This window comes from Ammodytes marinus (assembly GCF_949987685.1).
Source record: "Ammodytes marinus genome assembly, chromosome: 15".
Taxonomy (NCBI): Eukaryota; Metazoa; Chordata; class Actinopteri; order Uranoscopiformes; family Ammodytidae; genus Ammodytes; species Ammodytes marinus.
The window spans coordinates 17,680,805-17,708,214 of NC_137219.1; the positions used below are offsets into that span (position 1 = coordinate 17,680,805).

Consider the following 27,410-nt stretch of genomic DNA (forward strand, 5'->3'; position numbering starts at 1 on the left):
GAAATCTCATAGTTTATGCTGGGATATTTCTGCGTAAACTGGGTTTACACGCAAATAATGCATACTTTTAATATGTCCACCATCCATCTTTTCCCCAGTTCGCAATAAAGCTGTGAGTACGCTGACAAGTGTAACAATGTGCCATCAAAAAATAAGACAGATTCCAAAATGTAGTGGGAAAAGCAGCCATGTCCTTTTTCTGACCTTATTTTTTTATATCCATTTGTGATTTTCAATAGGGTTCATAGCTTTACTCTCTGATGCATCCAATGGATGAGCAGATGAAGCACTGTATCCCAAATACAGTAAGATGAACTAGCACAGCTCACAATTGGTACCTGCTATTCATATGTCCATCAAAAACAATGGAAACATACAAGAATGATTCATGCAAAAAAAAAAATATAAAAATGAAGCTGATTAACAGTACAACCAGTTTGCACTAATTTTTCTATATTCATCCGTTAACACAGGTTAATGCCAAATGTAAACATTTGGTGTCAATTTGTGAGTACAAACAAAAATACCAACATCCAGGACGTTAAAGATCGTATTGTGCAGATTTATTTTATGTCCAAATGCCCTTACCTGCTGTAGACCTGACGGTGGAGGTGACAGTGGAGGCCATTGGGGGGATGCAGTCATCGTCCTGGGAGTAGCCGGCCTGGATGGCTCGCAGGTAGCTGTGACTCCGTGTTCTGAAGCAGCCAGGCAGGTCCAAAGCCTCCATTGCTTGTGACTCCACTTCACCGAACACCGACTCGCACACCGATTCAAACTGGCCATTTACTTCTGTTTCACTTACCTGTGAGAAAAAAATAAAAAAATCTATTTCATTGCTAAGCAAGTGAGGATATTTAGATATTTATTCTGGAGAAATTAATTGGTTGTGTGCAAAAACCTGATATTTTTGTACGATAAAAACAAGGCTTGCTGCTAAACTAAAACGATTGAACATGTTTAAATAGGCAAAATGACAGAGAAATCAAGGAACAACGGCAGAGAGATCAATGAAAAAAGTGTAGTTTAAAGTTTTGCCTGGAGTTTGCTCTGTTATATTGCACCAAGAGCAGATCACTTTTGGGCCATTACTTTTGCTGCAGTTGCGCCTACTTTGTGTGAACGCAACCAGACAACTGATTTACATTTTCATGAAATCAAGGACATACCGTGTCAGAGAGTTTCCAGTGAAAAATGTGTTGATGCTGACAAGAGCTATATCAGTTTCCTGTTTCAGATGTGTATGATGTATCTTGCAATCTGTTGGAAACTGATTTGTCAAAGATGTTTTTTTGCTGAGTAGAAATGAACCGCTGTTTATCACTCCTCTTCCATTTGGCAATATCAAAAAGATAAACATCTTGTTCTATCGGGATTGGGAATTAGTTGGAGTTTAGTTGAGCTTTTAAGACTCTGAACAAATCAATATGCCTCTCTTTTGAGAGGGAGATAAATATCTTAACAACCCCTGTTGGAGTCGTTTATCTTATCAAGATAAACAATGTGGAATGGAATGAACAGTCGTGTGAAATAACTTGGAGTAAAATTAAGACAGAAAAAAAGATGTGTGGGTACTAAAATAAAATATCAAAATGTTATAATATGATAATATGATAAAAGAGTAACAGCAAGTAAGATCACTATTTTTTTTTTTTTTAATTTCTTTAAAGATATTCTTTTTACATTTTTATGCTTTATTGATAGTGTAGAGACAGAGTTGAAATGGGGCAGAGAGGGGAGTGACATGCAGAGATCGACCGCGGGCTGGAATCGAACCCGGGTCCGCTGCTGGCCGAGGCCCATGGAGGGGACGCCCTACCAACTGAGCTAAGGGCGCCCCCAAGATCACTATTTTTAGGAGAGTCATGAAATTTCAGGTGAAACTATTTTATTTCATTTAGCGGGATACTCCCTTCTCAGGATCCCTCAGCAGCCACCGGTGTAAGAACCCCTGCTCTACTTTACAAGGTAAAGGGATTGTAAACCTTTCTTTATTGAAATGGTGAAGACTCACCTGGCTCACTTGGCTAACACAGCTAGCCTGACTGAGGGTGCTGACGGCCCGCATATAGCTCTGGTTCCTGGAGCGAAACTTGGGAGAATTGTAGTTGGCAGAGGGATCAAGGGCAATGCTTGGGTGCATGTCCCTGGCGGCTTGCAAGTGGTAGCTCTGACTGAGCAGAGAGACAAAAGGAGAAGCAGGCAGGGGGTGGGACAACAACCATGGTGTTAATTTCTTAAGCAAGTCATGAAGAAACAAAAAAAAAAAAAAGCAGTTTGACAAGTTGTTACAGGTGTAATATGATGTCAAAAAACCCACACAGTGTTATTAAGGGCAGTGGGCCTCTTCTGGGCAACCTGAGCATAGGAGAGGGAGACTGGCTATGACATTGCATCTCCCTTTGATGTGTTCTCCAGTGTCCTTAAAAAGGCAGTTCGATTTCTGTTGTGCTGAAACATCCAATCAATGCTTGGAAATGAGGAAAATGCAAATCAGGAGCTAGTTAGCGAGCAAGCACTTCAGAAAGAACCCCGGTGTCAGCCAGGTCAATTAAATGTGCTACCCCAGCACTGCAAGAGAGATATTCAGAAACCCAAGCCGAGTTTGATCTGCTTGAGAGAAGACTAATGAAAAAACATTGAAGAAAGAAGGTGCCTTAAGTAAACCAAAGAATACTGTCTGAGTCATATTAGGAATACCAAAGCAAGGTTTCTTCTGCCAGATCTATTTCTAATGACAGCCAGGGATGAGTAAGCAGTTTCCGGGCTTTTTATAGAGATAAACGCTGGTGTTTGGCAGCCGGGGAAAAAGTGTGATTAAAAGTTCCCCAATCCATCTTGTCACGCTGTACCAAGGCTGTGTGTATTTTGCAAAGTAATATCAACCTTCTAAATCCTATAGAGCGGAAACATCCAGAGATTAAGTCTGAATAAAGTGGTACAAATAAAAATACATGGAAAAGGGAGGAAGTGCTATTACTAAATATACTAAATTAATGTTATTATTGTTATTATTATTCATTTTTAAACATATCATGTAACTAGTTAATTTGCACTACTGTGAAAGAAGATAATGTACTACTGTGGTGTTGTAAAGCACAGCAGTGAATCTAATCATATTTATATTGTGTTGAGCTGGTCCTTATGCTTTGCCAGTATGAGCAGATTGCCCCGGGTAACCTCTCATTGACTGGTCTTGAGTGTATACTCTGTGAGGCTTCCATATTGGGTATGTCAGCAGGGCAGCGGGCCAGCTGGCTCCGACCACTGACCACTGCAACATGGCAGCAACAGAGAGGTAAGGGGAGGGAAGAGCCTGTATTCACCTCAAGTCTGCAGCAAAATTGGTGATGTAGTTACGCATGTCACTGTTGATTGTATCCAGGCGGTAAGAGCTGTGGGTAGAGAAAACAGAGTTAGTGGGTCCCACAAGTGGGAGTTGGATGGGTGTGACGTCACCGGGTCCAATGGAACTGGCTGTGAGTGGAATTTGCAGTGAACTGAATGTTTGCTTGGGAGTTTTCACCAAAGTGCTGCAAACATTAGGTTGAAAGTGGTAGAAGGTTACATTCGGTTGGCAGACAGAATGATGATGTACAGACACACAAGCGATGGAAGAGGAGTGTGTTGTGATTCTTGAACATGCACGCACGCGCGCGCACACACACACGCACACACGCACGCACGCACGCACGCACGCACGCACGCACGCACACACACACACACACACACACACACACACACACACACACACACACACACACACACACACAAACACAGCCCACCAGCACTAACCAAAACTTACAACAAGGCAGATAAACAAAACTAAACAAAACAAAACCAAGACAACCTATAACAACCTTCCCTAAGCAAAGAAAGTAAGTGGAGCCTCTTTTAGTCGACAAATCAGAAATGAGTGCACTGGATAAAACAGAACTCCGGCATACTCCAACAATTCCTGCCTAGAGAAATGCGTGTGTGTCGTCAGTTGAGTGAAGGGAGACTGTTTTGAGAATGCGTTGGCCCTTAATTAAATCATGCCAGAGCAAATTTCCTGTAATGTCTCTGATTGCTGCTAATGCACTTCCATTGTTGGCCAGTAAGGAGGAAAGGGAAGATGGGAATCTCACACATCCTGCCTTTCACGCTTTCAGAAAAAGTACTCTTTCTTTGGTTAAACAAAGCCCAGCCTTGACAATGGCAGCTGTGTGCTCATTTCTGAGGAAAAAAGGTTCAAAGTAAGGCAATCATATGAGCAGTAGGAAAAAGGACAACTCTGAAGCATGAAAAAGAATGCCGCAGATTTTGCAAGACAGGTTAACGTATAACAAAATACAAACTTAACAACAATGAGATAAGGCCACACTAAGACATTTGGGAAATATGTCTGCAATTCCGTGAATGTTGATATTGGCAGATATGTTTCCTTCATTATGACACACAAAATGCACTGAAAAACCCTAAAGAGAATAACTAAATTTTTTACAATGGTTCTCACACTCTTGACTTAACCAAGGTTAACCAAGTACACAACTCTTTCTATTCAAGTATATTGTATGTTCTGTTCCAGCAATGTGTCAGAGGCGTACAAAAGGGATACCTTTCTGAATGGGACACTGAATAGCAGGATACAAAAATAATCTTGGCCTGCAGTATTAAGTGTAACATTCACAGTGGAGGCAAAAAAGTGCTGAAAAATAAGCTTTCCCGATAGAAAAGCACACTCATTATGCATGACATATCCCACACAGACACAAATCAATGGGTCGGAATCCACTTTGACCTTGAGTGGGAAAATGCCTAGCCCGATGCTATCTGAATGAGTAATCACATTATTTCGCATCAGGAATTTATGGAATGCTTTGCCAATGTTAATTTTGATTAATTATGGTGCCTCCAGAAGCTAATCATGGGTGAGGGGGGTGGGGGGGGGCAAACAAATGTGAATTATTTTAGAAACTGCCATGAATGGATGGGATTGATTGGCCTGTGTTGTTTATATGCGGGGCCAAAGTCATTTACTGTAAAGAGAAGTTAAGTTGCCGGTGATTAATGATTGATGTTCCACTGTGCTATCACATGACATATGATTACTGATTGATTCAGTGACTCATTATGCAAATTGGGAATAGTGAAATTTGTCACATTTTACTCACTTCCCATCTTTATTAATACATTCTTTAAACAACATTGGAAGTACAGTACTATGGCACAAAAAAGCTGAGTTATATTAAATGTATCAAAAGCTGTCAGCTGTGCAGCTTACAGTATGCACAGGACCCGAGGGTATACACTTGTAACGGAGGTGGGGTTTCAATGATTTTAATGAAAAACAATCATTGACATCAAACTTTTCTTCTAGTGCACAGGCTGCTCCAGCTCGGTGGGCTTGTGACTGTGATGTATTTTTTTATTGGTGGGATGAACAAAGAGGGGACCCTGTCGAGAGTGACAGAGAGCTAGAGAGAGGGGAAGATGGAGGGAAGGAGCACAACCTGACAGCCTGTTCTCACTTTAACATCATTTGCTGTCAAATCTGTGTGTTGGCCCATGTGAATGGCCCCGTGGGACATCAAATTGCTACAAGGGCAGAGGATACCCACCCTACTCCATGGCACTCTTAAATCCAATCCAATCCAATCCAAACAAGCCCAAAGATCCTTAGTAGCGCGAGAGCCCTAATGTCAGGTGGCACTCACGTGAGTGATGCCACCTATGTGTCGACAGAAACAGTAAGAGATATGGGATGCAACATGATGATACAGAGAACAGAATAATTGAAAATAGCCACAATCCTGAACAAATGATGAGAGATGTAGGTACTGTGGGGACATTCTTCTAATAGCACTGCATTCATCTGGACATTTTATCCAACAATTGCATTGGAAGGAAGGGCCCCTTTTCCCAACTGTGTCCACATTAAATTCTCTTCACGTCTTTAAAAGTCGAGAATATATTTGTCCAAATGGATGATTTTAAATGTCAGAGATATGTCTTCTTTTATGGGCAAGAGCTGGTCCAAGCTCCCCAGCATCTGGTCTCCTGTCCCGTTGGTACAGGAAAAAAAGATCACAAAGCAGCCAGGGTTTGCAAACGTGAGTGTGCTGAGTACCATTTCGTGTCTGCAGATTTATGATCATTGAAGTTCAAATTTCAGTCCCCCCTTGTTGCACATTGAAGCGGCCCATGTTTTCAGCTATATCAGCATTCCACATAAACCTCTGTCTACTGCAACACAACTTACACCATAAACACCATACTAGATTCAGACACTAAAAACATGAGCGTGAATCATTCATTCTAAAGAAAGTGTATCCATCAAAAAACTTCACGATTGCTCTTACCCATTTATGCACAGTTTGTAAACTTTATAACTGACACCAAAACTAACTGTTATCTGTGTATATATCCTTCTCTATCCATCTGTATCCTTCTCACATAACACATCACAGGCCTCCTTCTTGTGTTGCCGTAATGTAAAATTGTCCCCCTGGGATCAATAAACTGGGGGAATTTTTATCTCATCTCCTAACTTTTCTGTGTCCAACATATGTACTAAGTGGGACAGTTTTTACGATGTAATGGGGCCACTGTTTCTTTTATATCTTTAACCCTTCTGTAATGCAATTTCTTGTTATTCTTTGGCCCATATGCCAACACCAATATGTTGCCTATATTTGTTTAGCTGATCCCCAACGTATTGGTCTAGTGCTGCACCAAACCTCTCTCACAGGAAAAAAATTATATTTCAGAGGAGGCACAGAAAAATAAAATCAGATACATCTCCATTAAAATCCAAGGAGAAAGATGACACATTATGGCATTCTGAGAGTGGACTCGGGACTCTCCAGTAATGACACCCTAAAATATCAACAGTGTTGCGGCCGCGGTCAATGGACTCCAGAGGCAGTGCCACACAGCCTGATCCGTGCTGGTCAATATCTTCCTTTCAGCAGAGCCCAGCAGACTCTCCATCTAACCACTGAGAGAGCCATTATTCAGAGGGGGCCTTGGAGTACAATAACTGCAACTGATAGCCCTTCCCACTGTTGCATCCTCATAAATCATTCAATGTTTACAGCTATTCAAAATGGATAGTCAGGGGAAGCTTTGCAATATGTGGTGAAAAAGGAGCATACCTCACAGTGGCCACCTCATCCATTACTTCACACTCTGAAAGAGCTGTTAAAAATGCCAAAGAACCGCATTCTCCTGCGACACTTATCATAATGATGCTGCCTGATCACAATCCATAACATTCGATTTGTCATGACGTATCCTCTGGGATGAAAACCTGGCTTATTATGAAAACATGCACTGGTACTACATGTGGCCCAGGACTGTAAAAAGCTATTTGCGTGTATGCGTGTGAACGTGGTTTTACAGTGGCAACACGTATCAGAGGGTTCTGTGGGTGTTGCCCGCTGTATCAGAGTGCAGCGATTTTGAAACCTCTGCTGAATGGCAATGAGCGCGGGGTCAGCGGCGCGAAGCATATGAGGCGAGGATGTGACAATAAGAGTGAGGGAATGATCAGTGCTATAGTCAGTGTGTGTGTGTGTCTGTGTGTGTGTGTGTGTGTGTGTGTGTGTGTGTGTGTGTGTGTGTGTGTGTGTGTGTGTGTGTGTCGCCGTCACTTGTTGTTGTGACTGTCTGACATTATATACTGCAACGATGTGTCTTTCACAGGCGGCACTTTACACAGAGGTCGTACACATGGTTGCCTTTGCATAATGCCTTTACAATTTGTGTCAGATTATTTGCTTTTCGGCTTGTGCAGACCAGAAGCACAACAGACACACTGTGGGATTAATGCAGCAGGTACAGCAGGCCAGTGGGGAGTTTATCAACATAGACCAGCAAAACCTGCCCCGCTAAAGCACACTGTATGGAAGTGAAATAGATTGGAATATACTCACATTGTTCCCCAACAGAAGGAGCAATATAATCTTAAGCCTTAGCGGTTTGAATTTTGTCTTTTATAGACACATTTCTTGCGACCATACCCCTACAATATCCATGTTTTTCTCCTTTGTTATAATATTGGCCATTATTTTGATTACCTTCAGCCACTGTTGGACTCTATTAATTTATTTATTCCTCACTCATCCCATCTCTTTCTTAATCTGAAGAAACAATATTTACATAACATTTCATGTTACTTGAGAGATAATTCAATGTCTGAGGTTGATAGGAAAAGCCTTCTACCAGATTACCTAGACATGACATTTATAAAATAATGTATTGCCGGGAGTTATATAAGTTAATAATACCTTACCTTACCTAATTACCTGTAGGGAGAAAGGTCTACTTCAGACCAATTTCCAATTAATTATGCACACAAGCTGTATTTTTTTTAAATTTTTGCTATGGAATAATTTAAAAATTTCTGTAACTCTCCAAGTTATTCAATATTATCTACACAACTATCTGGATGCTTTGACTGTCCAATTATTTATTTAGTTATGACAAGGTTGTTAAAGCTCCAATTACTTTCACCATCATCCCTTCTTTCACTGGCAAATTGATATTTCACAAGGCTCGTGTGGCACCTTCCACATAATCACATAATGTTTTAGTCTTGAGGGTTTTGTGGCAGTACCAGACTGCTTTATCTCATTACCATAATGTCAGAATGCATAAAGGCCAATCATTTGAATTGATAGGAAAGAAAAAAACCAGGCGTCAATTAATTTAATTTGTTAAAAAAACCTTAAAATGCAGAAATCATTTGACACTAGCCTTACTGAGACACATGCCTTTGCTTAACACAAATCGAGCACATTTCAGTAACACAAAAACGTCTCAAAAGAAACGGAAAAAAAGGAAAAGAAAGCATCTTTGTCATCTGTTTTAAAATGATAACATACAACCATGTTCTTCTTAAAGGCCTTTGAAGGGGGCTCTCCCCCATTGAATTCACACTCCGTCTGGTAAATGCACTCAATATACACGGCTCATGAAGCAGAGTAAAGGCAGATAAAAGATTGTGCTTTGAAAGAGCAGGCCTAGGGTATTTTTTTTTAAATAGTCTTATTATCAAAATCGACTTGTGACTCAGAGCTGCAATAGCTGTCTGTTTTCACATTCTGCTGGGGTAACAGGTCCCTTTGAAGGGCTAACGGCACTGAATTTGCTTTCTCCAAATGCCACCATTTTACAAAATGACTGCGGAAAAGATGAATCTGCCATGCACAGTGCAATTATGTGCTGTCTGAAGAGCTACAACAATACAATTTAAACCACAACAGGGAGTGAAATAAGACTAGAATAACTAAAGAGTAGCTTCAGTTAAGCGTTCGTAATTGAAAAAATGAGCATTGAAAAACTGTTGCAAATAATGGGAAAAAGTAGGTCTTTAACAGAAGACATGGTGATGGCAAGATCTTTTGTATTTGTGGTTGATGTTAAGGCCAGTAGCATGTTTAGATGAAATAAAGATGGAGATATGATGTGAGATGCAGAAGGTGAGGCAAACCCAGAGGAGAAAGATAAAACAGGTAATTATCAGGAGGAACAACACACAATAAAAGCAGCAGGATAGAAGGGGAAAAGAGAGGAAAGAGAAAAAAAGACACATTCTGCGTAACCCCTGCAGAGTAGCATTGCTGTATTTCCCTGTATTTTTATATCACTGGCTAAGAACACATCAATTTTATTCGGGGTATAGATAATCTCAATATTTATGTATCTTTATTTTATTACCCCCCATTTTTTGGTGTAAGATCTCTATTATCTCATTTAATTCTATCATTATCGATGTGTTAACGCTGTAATCATAGTAAAGCTTCCTCGTATCTTTCCATAACGTGGTTGTTGCTTGTGTTTATTTTTTCTTTGACATTGTCTTCAGCTTGTCTCATCATGTAATCCTTTTACAAGTGTTTTCCTCAGCCGCCGAGTTACCGGACCAGAAGCCCACTCTTTCTTCACCATTTAAAAGGACACGTACCAGAGGAACGCACAGAACACTTTCTTACAGTTGAAGACACTGATGTGAATACCCGTAAAGGGATTTTTAAATAGTCGAGGGTTCTTTATCAAGTGCTTGACACTGATGTAGTGATGGAGTACTACTGCAAGAAAACTGAGAAAGAAAACACTGCCAGAGGGAATGTTATATAGGAAATTAATAACAGGTATAATGTTGCTCAGGACATAAATAGATACTAAGCGGAGAGAGGTTGTTCACTTAAAATGCGATATCCTAATAGGTACACAGAGAGACGCATGCCTTTAAAATAATTCAAAACGAGTGCATTGAGATAATTGCACTTGAACAAACCTGTGTTGTATTTTCAGGACTTTAGGGATCTTTGTGGGATATTTCCTGTAATTATAAGAGAAGCCAACATAATTGGCTCATCCCACCGAGAGATACATAAATTTAAAGCCACTGTGTGTAGATTCTTAAACATTTTGTCTTTGGCACACCCACTGGTAGAATGAAAGACTCAGTGTCCCCAGGTTGCATCCCTGGGGAATCCCATCCGGGGAACACTAAAGTCAGTGGGCTTAAACAGCACACACACTGAACAAATCTTAACTGGAATTGGTAAAGTGTATGCAAAGGGAAATAAAAAAAAACAAATTATGATATATTATACATTATACAGATATTTAAGTACATTTCCTACACGTGATTACTTTGAGATGTAAAGACACAGCATAACACTGAAAACTGTTAGGATGGACGTCTACACCATAAGTGAAGTGAATACATATACAGGGACAGGCAGGCAGAAGGTAAAGGGGAAATAAAAGGAGAGCCAAACAGTATGAAATCTTGCATATGTCATACCTCTGGGAGTCCAGCAGTTCCCTGGGTCTGATGATGGCCTTGACCAGGGCGTCGGGCCGCACCGACTTCTGAGGCGATGTCTTGGGGCTGGAGTCCGACTCTCCGCTCTCCTCATCCCCCATGGCTTTAACATAGCTGCTGCTCCGCATGCGACGACAAGGGATCTCATCATCCTTCCCTTCGCCAGGATAACCCCCCCAGTCATCCTGGGGCACCTGGGTGGCATGGAGAGGGTAAATAGTCAATGTGATAATAAGAGTATTTTTTGGGCACTTGAAGCTGTAACAATGGCATTGTCATATAATTACTTCATAAAAGGCAGACATGGTAGAAACCAGCTGCCTGTGTTGACACATTAAGCAACATTAGCATTAGCTTATAGAGTTGTGTTCAAGGCTGCCTGATGATTCTAAATCCAATTTTCACTCTCCATTTAGCTGTACTTTGGTCTCCACCAACCCCCGAGGGAAATATCTGAGTCTTAAGCTGCTAAATGTTCCACTATGTTGCTTTTTTGTGCGATAAACAGCTGCCTGCCACAGCTAAAAATGATGCTGCGGTGTTAAAAGGGGAACCAAAACAAGTGCAAATAAACACAACGACACTTCTTTTTTAAAAGCTCAGCGGAGCTCCCTGTGGGTTTGTCAGTCACTACCAATGGCACCTTTCGCATTATGTTTTAACCCTTTTTTAAATATTTTTTATATTCCTACCAACATTACCGTTGCTGGTCCAAATATATCTTGAAACATTATACATTTTCATTATTACATTATACATTTCCTGGAACAACTTACAGCAACAAATTAAACTAAATAACTTCATATCCTTTAACCAATTTAAACAAACTATCTTAAATCTGCCAAACTCTACCTGTAACTGTTTTAATTAGGCTATATTGTACTTTCACCCATTTCATTTTAATTGCTGCCACTCTTCACCACTATGTAAATGTTTAAATAGTTTTTCTCTTCACCTGTTGTTGTGTATTTGATGTATTTGCATTGAATATTGTTTATGTATTGTTGTTTTTCCTTTGAATTTGTTTGATCTCGACGTCATTGTAAATGAGGGTCACCCCTCAATTGGTCTCTCGAGGATAAATAAAAGTTAAATAAATAAATAAATAAAATAAATAAATGAAATTTTGTATACAAAATATTTACATTATATTATATGAATTATAACCTTTTCATGTGGTGAGTGCAATGACCATACAATCTTGAATATATTTTAAAAGGACTAAGACTTTTCCTATCTCATAGAGGGACAATGTCAACACAAATGAAGCTATGTCAAAGCATTAAAACCATATACGAAGATACTATTATACATTCCCTTTGACACTTGAATTAAACCCCCTACCCCTGTCAAAGTTAGTTCCATCCATTGAGTTATGAGTTAAACAGGAAACAATTTCAGGATGAGTCAACCCACGTTTAAACCCTCTCCTAGCAGCACCCTCAGCTTGGCCAGGTGACATGCTGCGGAAAACCCTAGACAGAAACACTGTTATGAATGTACCTGGGCTATTAATCAAGATGAATGTAAAAAGAAAGCTTGAAAATAGAGAAAGGAGCTAGAGAACAAGGAAACCTGCCATGAATCAAGCCAAGCAGTTTACAGGTAATTGAGTATCCAGACGTCAGCATCACGTTATCAGTTATCCCATTCAAAGCGTGGACCCTTGCACTTGCTGCATGTCTTTATACAAGGGGATCTTTCCACCATGGCAGTCTTTAAATGTTGAATGTGGAGCGAGCAGGATGACAAACGGAGCATCTTGCACGCAGGTGCTCTGGCAGTACTTAGTCACGGTTAATGCCCTTTGACTTTATTCTTGCACGCTTTGTCGGCAAGTGAATTTGTTATTCTTACCGGACATTTGTGAATATAAAGATCATGTGAAGCAGCATGCAAAAAACGGATGATGATTATTCACAAGCGGATTACACACACACACACACACACACACACACACACACACACACACACACACACACACACACACACACACACACACACACACACACACACACACACACACACACACACACACACACACACACACAATATCACTCTTTCTTTTCCCCTCTCTATCGTTTTCTCACTTTGGTTCAACGGTGTAGCAGAGTGTAACTGTAGCAGCTGAGTCAGGATCATCACCTCTCCTACAAATAAACACACACCTATAAATCAGACTCTCTCAATGTTTATACAAAAGCACAAACCTATCATGTTTCTCTTTTTCCGTTTTCTTAATCTTCCTTACTGCGCGCTCTGTTGACTGTATGCGGTGGTCGGTCAGAACCCTATAGCTGGACGAGCACTCCCATGGTAATGATCTGCACTCATTTAAATATGACAGTAATCATTAAACCCTATGTGGAAGTCCAAGGCTTCTCTGATGTTGTATCCATCCGTCACTTTAAAGTCCTGGCAGCTGGATCAGCCTCGGCGCACTGCCAAATCCATTCGTCTCTAGATTTCATTAAGTTCAATCTGACTGGGGTCCTTATTTCCTTGAATTCCAACAGTAACACTGGACCAATGCTGCACTCAAGAAACATCTTTAATAGTAGCCTCCCAAGCATACTCTGATACTCTGTGTGATTAGACTAATAATATTGATTCTTAAAAAGAAATAAAAAATTTTTCTTCTGCCAACCAGTGACTAAATCATTACTCACAGGTTCAAAGTAAACGGGGTGGGAAGCTGACAGGCTTTGGCGAAAATGTCAGGCGGAGATAGGCTGCATTCAAATGCCACTGATGAGTCTGACTCACGAGTACAATCATTGTCTAACACAAATGTCACCTACTGTATACTGAAAAATGCCAATTGAATTATTATTCAAAAGAGAAATAAAAACTGAAACTATCCTTTCAAACTGTGAGAATTTAAACCACATAAACACCTGAAAGCACATGGAATTCTCAAGAGAAAATGTACCTGCAGTGCGACCTATTTCAGACGACACGTCACGTTTATGACACATGAAATTAAGCAACAACACTACTGAAGGTATCTGTTTGTTAATATCCTGAAGAAATGACTTGCCAACTTTAACTAACATCCGACATCACTGCATGCCCACGCACAATTAGTATTCTAACAAGTGTCACATCAAATCAAAACATCTTGAGTAATTGATCAATTATGGCTTGATTACGACCCACTCTTCGTTAATCAAGGAGAATGCTGGGTCAGAGCGGACTTTGACGCTCATGTTTCATCTGTGCTGTTGTGTTAGCATGGGGGGAGGGGGGGGGGGGTTCCTGATTGATGGGTTGTGTTCACTATGTCTGTAAAGCTTGGTGGCAAATTTCCCTGCAAGGCTGTGGTGTTACATCATGAAAGGGGGAAATTGCAAATTACCATAAAAAGGTGCACCTCCACAAAAAGAGTCGCACTGGAAACACATCAGTGAGGTAAAGGATATAAAACATGCATACATGAAATAAAAATGCATAGGCTTTCTGGAATGCCTATTAAAAAACCAACAACTAACATTGCATACAGATCAGGACCACCCAACAGACACCTAACAGCACACTCAAACACACACACTGATAAAAAGCCATTCATCTCCCTCTCCACAAGACAGGCATGCACCAGCTACCGAATGGAGTCGATGGGTTAATTAAGTCTTTGAGGGGTTTGATATTTTTAGACGTCTAATTAATGAACGGAACGCTGGAGGACAGGCGCAAGCTGTGCTGAGATTTGTTTAATTTGGACTCGCTGATAAAGCTGGATGGATTGCAGGGTGTCTCCCCGTTAAGATAAAGAAGCGAGGTATATAGCAGCAGTGCCGGTATAGACCGCTGTGAGAGCACACACATGGCCTCAGCACCGTGCCTAGTGGTGCTGAAAAATGGACCACTGTCAACATGGACATTTGGGATTCACAGGTGAGCGTGCATCCACAAGCATACCGCAGTGAGCCATTATAAATCTATGTGTTTCCAGGGAAGTGTTCACGATTCTGTTGTCCTTAAATAAATGTGACAGGTCGTTCTCTGTTCAACAGCACAGTTTATGGTTTGGAGGTTTGCGGGGAGAGTTGTGAGAAGAATTCACGCTGAGATGATTCATGTTTGAAGTTTCATTTTCACAGTAACAGAACTTTCACTTGCTTTATTTAATTGGATTCAGTTCAGTTAAGAACAGACAAGACAAGAGGAAAGTCATTTTGTTCATGTATCAAGACCAAGGTTTTCATAAAGACGCCGGATGTTATATCGGTGTATTTTGGCATCATCTAGTGGGGAAAAGTTCTAGATTGTGACGCTCCTTTTCTCACCCTCCAGCTCTGAGGTACTTACAGAAGATACGGTGCCTTGAAGAAATTAGTTACTAAAGATGGCATCATCCACCACTGCCTCGAGTCTTTCCACAATAGCAGGTGACGAGGTAAAGATGTTCTATTCTAGTACTAGTTCTTCTTCTTTATCATTGCGGTGCAACATGGCGGCCTCCTTGGAAAGCACCCCAATCCTACAGTATGCATAAATATAACGCTCATTCTAAGGTAAGAAACAATAACATTCAACCATGGTCGATTTTCATCGATTATACACTCATTTAAACATACTTCCAATTATTATATTCCATTGCTACCAAGGCTGTTCTGAAAAACGCCAATACCTTTTTACACACTGCACCTTTATTGCCATACTGGGTTATGAACACAATTGCTTACACTTGCTGTTTCCCCTAGCTGTTTTGGCACATCAACTATCCCAATAAATAACAATGTTCAAATTGCTAACGAGCACCTCACAGCCGGATCGTACAGGCAGATGTTGCCTATTAGCTATGTGTGTCTACCTTTACTTTCAATGCTTTGATCTTTGGCTCGGGGTGTGGGGTGTTTTGTTTATGTGTGTGTGTGTGTGTGTGTGTGTGTGTGTGTGTGTTTGTGTGTTCATGTGCGTGTGTGTTGAGTGCAGTGTTAATTTCGTAGACTAAGACTATGACGAAAAATATTCGTCTACGAACCTTTTTCACGGACGTAAACTAAATAAAAACTAAATAAAAAGGCAGATGTGATGACGAAGACTGAGACTAATTTAACTGACACTATAGTCTACGAATAGGAACTAGACGAAACTGTTAGGGCGGGACGAATGGAGAAGAGATCCAATCAGAACTACTCTTTTTGTGGGACAAGTTGGGAAGAAATCCAATCAGTGCAAAGCAGCGAATGCAACCCTGTGTCGGTGAAAATCGACGGGAGACCGCGCAGGTGTGAGCGGGTGGAGTGAGCCGCTGTGCTGAAAAACTCTGCGGTATGATGGACAAAAATGATAGTCAGGGATATCCTGCCCGTTAACGATGTCTAGGGGAACGGCTAAGTTCCGCGATCTGTTTGTAGTAGTAGGCTCTGTCTCGAGTTTAAATACACAGAGCCATGTGAAACTGCCGCCTCCGTGCGTTAGTTTCTGTTTTTAAGTTACAATCAACTCCGACGCATGGACAGCGTTCAATTAAAACTTCTAATTGTATTATCTAAAAGGCTTTGATGCAAAAGAAGTCCGAACACACACAGCGGCAGCAGTGTTGCTTAAAGGAAGGCGCAGTTGCTCAAATGTATCAGCACCTCAACTGCGTGCTGCTGCTGCTGCCCAGGGGCGGCATTAACAATCTCGGGGCCCGTTTCAAGACCTAGTGTGGGGCCCCCCAATTTTTTAAAATATTTTCTTTATTTTATTTTTTTTTATAAATAATGCTTGTGCATGCTCCCCGCAAAAAGAAAACAGATTGTGGAATCCAGTTGGTTCATAGACAGATCATGAGATAATGGACCCCCGGGCACAGGCTCTTAAAGCCCCCACTCCCCCCTATCCAGTCAGGTACACTGATTTTATGTGAGATTATTACTAATGAAATAGAATACATGTTTTGTATTACAACCATTAAATCTGTGTCTGTATTGCATATTCAAACCTTAATACCATTCAATGAAGAAAAACACTTAATCGACGAAGTCCGCTGTAGATTTAGTCAAACTAAAATCTGCTTATATTTAGTAGACTAGACTAGACTAGACTAAGACTAAAATATTTTAGATGACTAGAATAGGACTAAGACTAAATGGTGTGATATTCAAAAGACTAAGACTAAGACTAAATCAGAATTTGCTGCCAAAATTAACACTGGTTGAGTGGAGAATCCAGTCAGGCCTCAGTCAATGCTCCTGCAGTGCAGCAGTGCATTTCATTGATTAACTCTGCTGCGCTATCTATACACAGCACCTCTCCCACTAAGAAACATAAGTCACAGCCATTACGTTAAGAACTGGAGTGGGATAGCCACAGAGACAGCGATAGAAGAGGTGGGTTAGGAGGGCTCTAGCGTAGAATGATGGAGGCATGGCGGAGAGAGGAAGGAAAGAAAATTGTAAGAGAGCTCTTAAAAGGTTCAATCATAGGCAATCCCACCCACCAGCCTCCAGTCTCTCATTTCTTCCCCACAAGATTGCATGGATACTCAGTGTGTGTTTGGAGCAGGTGCTTTTTTCAGTTTTTTCTCACTCTCTCTCCTCCCGACACCTCCCAGTAAAACACACACTCCTTATTAGACCACCCACCCACCGCACGCCCACCACCAGCTCATCTTCCTCTGTGTCATGTGTACGCCCACAACTTCTAAAAGCGTGCGTGTTCATTTTGTTATTCATTTACTGACACATTATGCTATCAGATGTTAGAACGTGAAAGTGTAAACAGACAGACTGTTTCACTGGTGTGTGAATATGTGAGTCACAGTGTGTCCAACTCCCATGATCTTGGCCTTTTGATTCTTTTAGTGTTACAAAGCTTTTTCTGAGATTAACTTGGAATCCATACATTTTCAAGCAAATGAAGTAATATCGAATGAAAAACTACTTATTACTTACTCATCAGATTTTCTCTTAATTAGTAAAAGGCTTATGCCATAGACACTGATGGAAATGTGATTTGCCAAATACATTGGCCCTCATTTATCAAACTTGCGTGGAAACTGGTGCAGATTCTGGCGCAAATACCTCCCTACGCCAGGTATCGCGTGGGATTTATCAAACAGTCATATCTCGCCAATCTCAGTGTACGCCAGGCCATTATTGATAAATGCGGCGGCTGAAAACAATCGTATCACACCCCTATATTTTCTCCGTTTAGAGGCCTCGCCCAGAGGTTTTACGACATGGATAAGCGCATTACGGCACAGAAGAGGAACTTCTCTGAAGTAGAAATTGACAGAATAACAGCGAAAGTAGAAAAAAAAAGTTTAATTTCGGAGCATTAAAAGCGGCATCAAAGAACGACAGAAGGCAGCAGTTAGGAAGGAAATAACTGCTATGGTCAACAGCGTTGATGTTGACAACAAACGATCTCCAGCTGAGGATTTTGCATTTTAGGTTTAGGCTACTATCGTTCAAATGCTATAAAACAGTATACAATTATATGTCGCCATTTCTTTACATAGATCGAAAAAGTGGTCTGACTCAAAAATCGCCACTAAAAAAAGTTACTGTTCTGAAATGCAACCAACTGGAGGTGCGGGCATAATAGCCTAGTGGTAGAGGAGAAAAAGACGCACCAACTGTCCGATAATGGTCCCCATACAAGAAATAGGCTACACGTCTGCAGAGATTTGAATGATTAGAATGTATTGGCCCTTTTAGATAGCACTACTCAAAATGGGTTTAAAAACTAAAAATAACACATTTTGTGTTTTACTGTATGACAGCATGCGCTTGGCAGAGTGGTCAGCCCGGCCGCCAGCTGCACAGGCCGACCCGGCAACGATCAGCTGTGAGAGCGCCCACTGTCCTGCTCCACCAGCAGATCGGAAAAATGTGCCGGTTTGAGGGCCATTATGAGGGCCCGCCGCCTCTCTTGTCGTGTGGCATTTACGTGCATCTGCATCATATCAATGTCTTGATGCTGTCATCGTTGTTATCGTCTGATTTTAGCTTGATATGTGGCTATTAGCTGGCATTATAAGCACGATTACAACCTGTGCAATATTCTTGGTACTCCAGATGCCGCGATCCATTTTGGGTAACAAACTTTTGTTTCGCAAAGATCTCCTTGAATGGTGTGGCATTCAGTGTGAAAATAAATGGTCTGAAATCTATTCAATACACACATTTTATAGCAAAATGTGCTGTACGTCTTTCACCGACTTTATTCGCATGAATGTTTTTTCAGTGAACTTCAGATGATTCGATGGAATGTGATGAGTGGATGGAAACACAAATAGTGTCTAACAACTTTTAACAACACTCAGACAATACAGCCATGCCAGCAACTTTGTAAGATATACCATATAGTATATGGGCTATACTGAGGGACAGCAGTGCTTTGAGCTAAATGCTACATGCTCCAACTGACCGTCATGTTAAAATGCCCAAGTTTGCTAATGTGCTAAATCTTAGGAGTGAACAACTGAATCAGCCGGGTCACCAAAATAGTTTTAAAAAAAAACTTACAAAGAAAGAACAGGACAAGACAAACTAATTGGAATACTTCAAGCTGTTCACCCAAGCTGAGGCCAGAGAAAAAAAAATAAAAAATAAGGCTTTTTAGAGAAACCTTGAGAAACATTTTTCAGAGAATACCTAAAATGAATATAACTGTTGTTGGTCACATTTTGAGGACCGTTAATAGAGAAGGGATGTTGTTCCTTCATGTTGTGACCACCCTACCTACTCTTTGCCTGCATTGTTTTCCTGCATTATACAACACTCACTACCTCACACTTTCACCCATCCACATAAAACAAATACTTCTGACTTCTGCACCACCTACACACTTTTGTCCCACTTAACTAATTGGTCCAATTAATTACTTTTTCCGCATTAGAATGCTGTGTGCAGCCTCCAGTGTTGTTGCAAGCTCTGAGCCAGGTGGGAACAACTTTGCATCTGTTCCAAGGCACGTTCACTGTCCGGGGGACAGGTTTTAGTGTATTAATTCACTGACACACAGACACGTGTCAGAAATGCATGCATGTGACTCCAGTCAAATGGAAATAATACATTTTGCCAAAGTAGTTCAAGAGATTGCTGAGATTCAAAGTAAGAGGTTTCAATTTACCAAAGGAAAGAGAGAATGAGAAGGAACAGATCTCCCAGGGTGCCTGAAAGTACTTTGAGTTTTCTGATGTAGTATTGCTGGAGGAAAGTACCAAGGAAAAGGACTTTCAGGCTGATTTCCAAACAGAATATCCAACTATACTTGCCTTGCCTTGCCCTTGCCTATGCTATTTACCCAATTCTATAGTCCCTAATTATATTTCTCTGTCGCTCAATATTATATATTTAACTTTTAACGTTGAATCACTAGGAAGGACAGTAACTGTAACTGTTGGTAATTTACTGGTCAAGTCATAACAAATCCCGGGACGCCTCTCCCACAGAAAAACTCATTTGAAGTGTAAAAAAAAAGCAAAATATTGCAGAACTGTTTTAATGCTCGGCTGAGGTGATAAAGATAATGATGACAAAAGTGCTGATGTTGCTAATCCGCACATCCTATTTATCGGTATAACTTTAGATTGAATACATTGTATTTATTTAAACTTTACATTTTGAACTCCCTCTCCTCCCTGAGCCAGTTTATGACAAACCACCTCAGCTGCTGCACCCATGATGTGTGTGTGCTATCTCAAAATTGCCCACTTTCACATTCAGCACACATGGAACATTAGCATTGATTGTGTGTTTTTTTTAAGCCACCAATATTTTGGCTAGGTTTTTGGACTTTCTTTCTCCCACTGCTGATGATTTGTCTGTCTGTAAAATATATAGTTGGTTCACCAGAGATATCTTACTGGACATGGCTGCCTACAGGTGACTGATGAGGGCTCATCAAACTTAAACATACACATCAGACAGAGCTAAGGAATTACAAATCAAGGCTTATGCAATAATAGTCAGGGAGCCCTATTGAACTCCAAATTCTCTCAAGGTTGGTCTTGGACTGTGCACCAATGGGCATGTATATTATTATTATTATTTTTTAAATAATCTAATACATGAAATGCTTCTACAAAAGCACATATTGGTATTAACTGTATGCACCCTAACATTGGGACAATTTCATAGTTGGTATTTGGTACTGATTTTTCCTGGGGAAACAATAGCACTCACTATGGGAGTTATTAAAATGGTACGCTCATAGGCAGTAGCTTCAAGGCTGTATGGGAGCCCCTAATGAAACAGTTAGGGAACCCCTGCGTTGTTGGTGATACTGTAAAGCTTTCAGTCACAGTGCCAGTTCTGTTTCTGCAGCTTTGCACTTCCCTTTTGTGATTTAATCATCAGCCTTTCTGCATCTCGGGGCTTCACCTTTGGCAAACCAAGATGGCAATTAATGGGCTTATTAAATCCCTCTTAAATTGCCCTATCAGCAAAACTATCAAAGACTTATCCTCCCTTTGTACTACAGTACAGTAGCTGTTTGCTGTTCATCAGGGCTGAGAGTTTTCGGTAAAACAAAGTTACTTTGCTGTGAAGTTCCATCCTTGGTGCAGGGAAGATGGATGAGGCATGGCTTACAGTTGTTAGTGCAGTCCAGGTGCATACACACATCTAATTTGGAGAGTGTGTGTGATAGACAGAGGAAGGGAGAACTGGCTGTCCACACACATGAGTAAAATGAGTAAAATGCAGAATTTGAAATTCACCGACAATAGACAAATGTTTTGCTACAGTCACCTAGCCGGCACCGGCCGCCTACCTACTTCCGCTCAATTTTCATTTCACTTCAGTAGTCTGGGGCTGCGGTATTTACATGGGTTCCTTCTCCAGCCAGACTTTTGGCGGTCCAATCAGCAAACAGAGCGAGTGGCTGAGAACGATGACGTCGAAGTCGCGCTCCAGTTTCAGTTGAATGCTGCGTTCCTTTATGCTCGGAACTCGGAGATTTCCGACTTGGTAGTTCCGAGTTCCGGCCTGTCTGTGTTCCAGTGCATCTGCTCGGGAAAGTATGGACGCCTACAACCTTCCTCATCCAAATAACTAAACATTAGGCTCTAGCAAGTTACCGTTGCCAGGTACCGGTAGATCCATAAACTACAATATGTAGTGAAGTCGGAAATTGACGAGTTCCCAGTACAACTGGAACACACCGTCAGAAGCCGGCTCATGACATACGTCACAACCAAACGTTATGCGATTGGTTGGCTGATCCAGAGTGGCACTGGGCAGATCCAATAGTTTTAAACTTCAACAGACACCCGCCTCCAAGTGAGTGAACGTATGTATGCCAATAGAGCAGTTCCAGACCTTCTGCGCAAATGAAGTACGATGGTCTGGTTGGACCAAGCTAACAGTCACCCCCATTATGGAGACTGTGTTGAGTGTTTGTGTGTGTCTTGGGGAGGGTTAATTGAGGCTAATTTGTGAAATGACTTAGCCAGAGACAGAGAGCGATGGCTAATGCCAGGTCCAATTCCCCAACATTCGTCATTTCAGTGCAAGGGCAGCCAATATTAATCCATCTTTGTCTTCCTCATTGTCCGGTTAATCGATCTCTCAAACATACACCTGCGCTCACTCCCTCACAAGGATTCACACACACCTGCTGCTTGAACACAGATTAACATACGGATACCTCAGCAGGAGACATGCACTGCTTATTTTCCAGTTTGCTGCCTCATACTTTTATTGTCAGAAGTTTTTAATTCCCTCTGTTGTCGACCAAGGACGCAAACAAGGTGACTGGCACATCATCAAAACCATCTGGTGTGCAATAAACCCTCCCCCCCCCCCACACACACACACTTTAACTCACACATGGACAGACTTTCAGCACACACACTCTCCCAAGATAGAGTTTACGTTGTTAGAGAGCAGACAGTTGTGGGTAATCCCAATTCAGCAGCAGCAGGGAGTACAAACTCCTCAATGTGACCCCCTCGGTGTGTGCAAAGTATCATTCCACACTATTGGCTCTAGCTCTCTGTCTGATGGCTCCTCGTGATGATCAACAACAGTAGCCGTGGGGAGCAAAAACAGCCATCTCTTTTGCTATTTCCCAGAGTACCTCAATGCATCCACAGAGGCACAGACCTCGGCAGCATACATCTGTAACTTTCTTTCTTTCTTTCCCTCCCTCCCTCTCTCCTTCCCTCCTTTTCGAAACCCCTCCCAGCTGCCTGAGAGGGCATTGATTCTTCTCCGGGGAGGGAAGATATGTCACCCCTGCACGGATTGGATTGATAACGCGGGGCTAAATATAGCCCTGCGGCAGGAAGGAGGAGAGGAGGATATTTTTAGACGTGTTTATGGGGGCTGCGACTCGGACGCTACCTCAGCCGAATGACCAAATGGAAGTACCGAAGGGGTAGGCAGGGGTGTGTGTGTGTGTGTGTCTGTGTATGTGTGTATGTGGGGGGGGGGGCACACACACTAAACGTTGCGACTCATTCATTGAGAGATTACTGCACTTAGTGGGATTGTGAAAACTTTTGAGTGGATGAGCGCTGTCTAGTTCAGAATGATCATCAGTTTGTGATAAAAAAATAAGCTAGGCAAAAGTAGTCCTCTAAGACATTTTCTGTTGACGTAAAATTAGATTATTTTCATAGGCTCCATTGGCTGATTTAAGTAATGCATTGGCTCTCTGTTAACAACAGCCTGTGGGATACAACACACTTTCTCTGAGTCTCCAAGTCTAACCTCTCAATGGCCCTCATTTATCAATTTTGCGTGGAAACTGGTGCAGATTCTGGCGCAAATACCTCCCTATGCCAGGTATCGCGTGGGATTTATCAAACAGGCGTATCTCGCCAATCTCAGTGTACGCCAGGCCATATATTGATAAATGCGGCGGATGAAAACGAGCGTATCACGCCCCTATATTTTCTCAGTTTAGAGGTCTCGCCCAGAGGTTTTACGACATGGATATGCGCAATACGGCATTTCCCTGAAGTAGAAATTGACAGAATAACAGCGAAAGTAGAAAAAAAAGAGTTTCATTTCGGAGCATTAGCCTACAAGCAGCATCAAAGAACGACAGAAGGCAGCAGTTAGGAAGGAAATAACTGCTGCGGTCAACAGCGTCATGGTGTTGACTCAAAATCGCCACTAAAAAAAGCGTGTTGCTGTTCTGAAATGCAACCAACTGGGGGTGCGGGGCTGCGGGCATAATATAAGTGGTGGAGGAGAAAAAGACGCACCAACTGTCCGATAATGGTCCCCATAAAATAAATACACGTCTGCAGAGATTTGAATGATTACAATGTATTGGCCCTTTTAGATAGCACTATTCAAAAGGGTTTTAAAAACTAAAAATAACACATTTTGCGTTATAGGCCTACTGACAGCATGCGCTTGGCACGAGTGGTCAGCCCGGCCGTCAGCTGCACAAGCCGACCCGGTGTTGCACCGAAAGCTGTGACCTGTCAGAATGTGTGACCCTAGAGGGCGCTGTTCTTATTTCTTAACTGATTTCAATAGACTGTAGGCATATAACAACCCAGTCTCACAGTGAAATGTTTTAATAATGATGTTGGTCCACAGCTGAAAACATAGTTTCACAAAAACAGCCCTGCAATTGAGAGATTGTTAAGTTGTTTGCTTCCAATTTAAAATGATTGCACAGTGGAAAAGGTATAGCCTACACATTTCACTGTGATGGGTAACTAGGTTGGTTATTCACCTTTAAAAAAACACCTAAAACAATCTGACCATTTCAGTGCCAATTTTGAGAAACTTATACGATTTGCGCAATGGACCAACGTTTTTACATAGTTTATATTTCACTATGAGACTGGGTTAATAAGAACAGCGCCCTGTAGGGTCACACATTCTGACAGGTCACAGCTTTCGGTGCAACACCGGCACAGCCTGCACTGCGAGTCCAAGCTGTTTTCAAATTTGCGTACACGAGCTGAGAGCTGGCGTGGGATTTGAGCGTACCCTACGCTCACGTCCATATTGATAAATGCCGAGATTTGCGTGGAAATGTACGTACACCCATTTTTCTGGTCTACGCAAGATTGATAAATGAGGGCCAATGTGCTGAAGTGCACTCTTGATTTTGGCTCCAGGCGTTGCGCTTGCATGATTCTATCAGTTATCACATTGTTTTATATTCAGCAGCGTTGTTACACAATCGATGTTTCCCCTGCTTTTGCATCTTGGAATTTATAAACACTCTTTATTTCCTTAATTTTTCTTTTTCATATACCCTTTGGCATGCATATAAAAGCTAAAATACACTTCAGTGTTAAGTGCTGACTCACTCTGAATCGGTCCCAGCGGGGCTACTGGGTTTCCCGAGCTGATCATGGGCTTTAGCTAGAGGCTAACTTTTTTCAGGGCTGCAACTATGCAAAATCGAAGCAAACAACACAGTAAAAGTCTACATTGATCTCTGGTCCCTCCTTCCCATATTGCCATGTCTTCCCCTCCAGCGCAGATCATTTATGGAGTTAATTGATTTCTCCCGTTGTGCAAGTCCCTTCTGCTACCAGCTACATGCTGAGCCGAAGGGCATGTTCGCATTGTAACACCCAGGGCAACGGAAACAAAATACTGTCCTTCAGATTAATCAGAAATCCAGCTGAGATGAGCATCTTTTTCTTTCTGGTCTATTCGCCAAGGATTCATGGACAAAAAAACAAGGTTTTGTGTTGCACAATAAAGGCTTAAGTTTCGAGAGTTATGTTTTTCTCTATGCTCCAGTTCCTCGAGTTCTTGTTTAATTTAATTTAATTTAACTTTTATTTATCCTCGAGAGACCTTATGATTGTTCTATTAATGATGAAAGGGCGCTCTATCACTGAAGTGACTAAGAGATTACATGTCGCTATCATGTGGCTCCATCCAAAGTACAATCTTCTCGTTTAACCAAAACCCTCAGAATACCCGTCATCTAGCCGATCGCAGATCTACGGGTGCATCTCCAAAAATATGTATATCAGGGATAAGTTTAATATTTCCTTTCCTGTCAGTTATTTCAGAAAGTGAACACCTGCAAAGGTTTCCTGAGCCATCTCTGTCTGGTATAGTACAAACAATCAATATCATGGGGAATCATGTTTGTGAATTTCTCCAATCGAGTGCTATCAAGATGTATCAATCCATCGAGAAATGTACGAGTAGGTTTTTATGATCAGTGACATTAGCAAATGTAGTGTTTGATTGGAAACTTGCATCGCCATTAATACGTACTACTACTTGAAAGACACAGCATTATATTGGCACAAAGCAAAATAAGACAAAATTACCTGTAGAAAGTGACAGGGCCTGATGTTGGGCTTGAGGTCGGTGGGCGTCATGGGCTTCTCCAGGTTGAGTGAGGACTTCCGGTAGGCCTCCTTGGCTTGGCTCACTGTGAGTGTTGACCAGGAGCTCCTCTTCATGAACTTTCCCTCTGGGGCCATGCTTATGCTCTCGCAGGCGGAGCACTTGACGTCGTTGTTGCTCTTGGAGGTCTTAAGCGACAGGTCTCCGGCCGGGTGTCCGTGCATTGCGTCAGCGTAGCAGTGGCTGATGTGTTCCAAAGGATGCCGGGCCATGACGCTGGGTGTTCTGTACGTGCTATCACTATCCAGGTTGTCATCCGAGCTCCACCAGCCTCCCGAGCGCTTGCCGCTGCCTTCCGATTTGCGTTCTTTGCTCTTGCTGCGTTTGCTGTGTTTGTGGTGGCCTTGGTGGTGGTGATGGTGGTTGTGGTGGGAGCCGTCCCGATGCGAGTCACTTTTGGTACCGTTCATCTTGGAGGAACCTTCCAGAGAGTGTGACTTTGTGAAGAGTTTCTGTACCGAGTGGACCAAGTGTCGTATTCGCCCGGGGCTTTCATTGCGCTGCTCTGTAGTGGTGGTTGTGGTGGAGGTGCGTTGGTACTGCAGCGTATGGAAGCCATCACGGTGCAGCGGCATCTGCTTCTCAAATTGATCCAGGAGGTTGGCTGGGATTCGGTTCATTTTGCTGCTGCCACCGTGCGAGGATGAGCCACCACCGTCGTCTCGGGATTCCCGGCCGCCTGAATTGTTGCCACCACCGTTGTCCCGTGAAGCACTGCCGTAGTGCATGCGCGGGAAAGTGCTGCTGGAGATGGAGTGGTCGGTGGCCGACATAGATACCGGCATCACCATACACTCAGAGTGGATGGAGCTCCGCGGGGAGCAGCGGTGGTGACTCTCCAGCGGGCAGCTCTCGGTGGGGCTGAGGAGGTAGGAGGGGGGCCGGGAGTTACCATGGTGGTGGTGATGGTCCAGGGAATGGTCACATTCTGCCAGGCCGCAGGTGTGGGCTGAGGTGGTGGAGGTGAGCTGGAGGTGGGCCGGGCGGCCGCCGGAGAGGCCCTTCATGTTCCTGAGGGGAGGGGAGTAGCTGTCCTCATCGAAGTTCTGCGTGGGCGACCATGAATACTGCTGGTCTGAAACAGAGGGAGAGAAGATTAGATCACAAAGACATTTAAAAAAAAAAAATCCCTCAGAAAAATAAATTAAGTTTACGCTTTATGAGGGGGGGAAGAAGCCTAGAACCCAATGACATATCCTCCAACAGGTTGGTCATTACCAGTCATACTCTCATTCTCTACATCAACTTCAATGACAAAGGACAAAAAACTCAAAAAGTAGCTGTAATGTGATAGTTAA

The 27,410-nt window shown here is 42.1% G+C and overlaps 1 protein-coding gene across 1 annotated transcript in view; it reads right to left on the reverse strand.

The window, feature by feature from the left end:
- The window catches only part of dlgap2a (discs, large homolog-associated protein 2a), a gene marked incomplete at its 3' end in the record, with an annotated part of 148,544 nt that overhangs the window by 27,991 nt on the left and 93,143 nt on the right, over positions 1 to 27,410 (reverse strand). The window contains exons 3-7 of the mRNA XM_080042981.1: positions 26,034 to 27,187; positions 10,802 to 11,016; positions 3,327 to 3,395; positions 2,015 to 2,174; positions 589 to 805 (exon numbers count right to left, since the gene is read on the reverse strand). Coding sequence (XP_079899107.1) covers positions 589 to 805; positions 2,015 to 2,174; positions 3,327 to 3,395; positions 10,802 to 11,016; positions 26,034 to 27,187 — 1,815 coding nt within the window. The remainder of the gene's footprint in view (positions 1 to 588; positions 806 to 2,014; positions 2,175 to 3,326; positions 3,396 to 10,801; positions 11,017 to 26,033; positions 27,188 to 27,410) is intronic.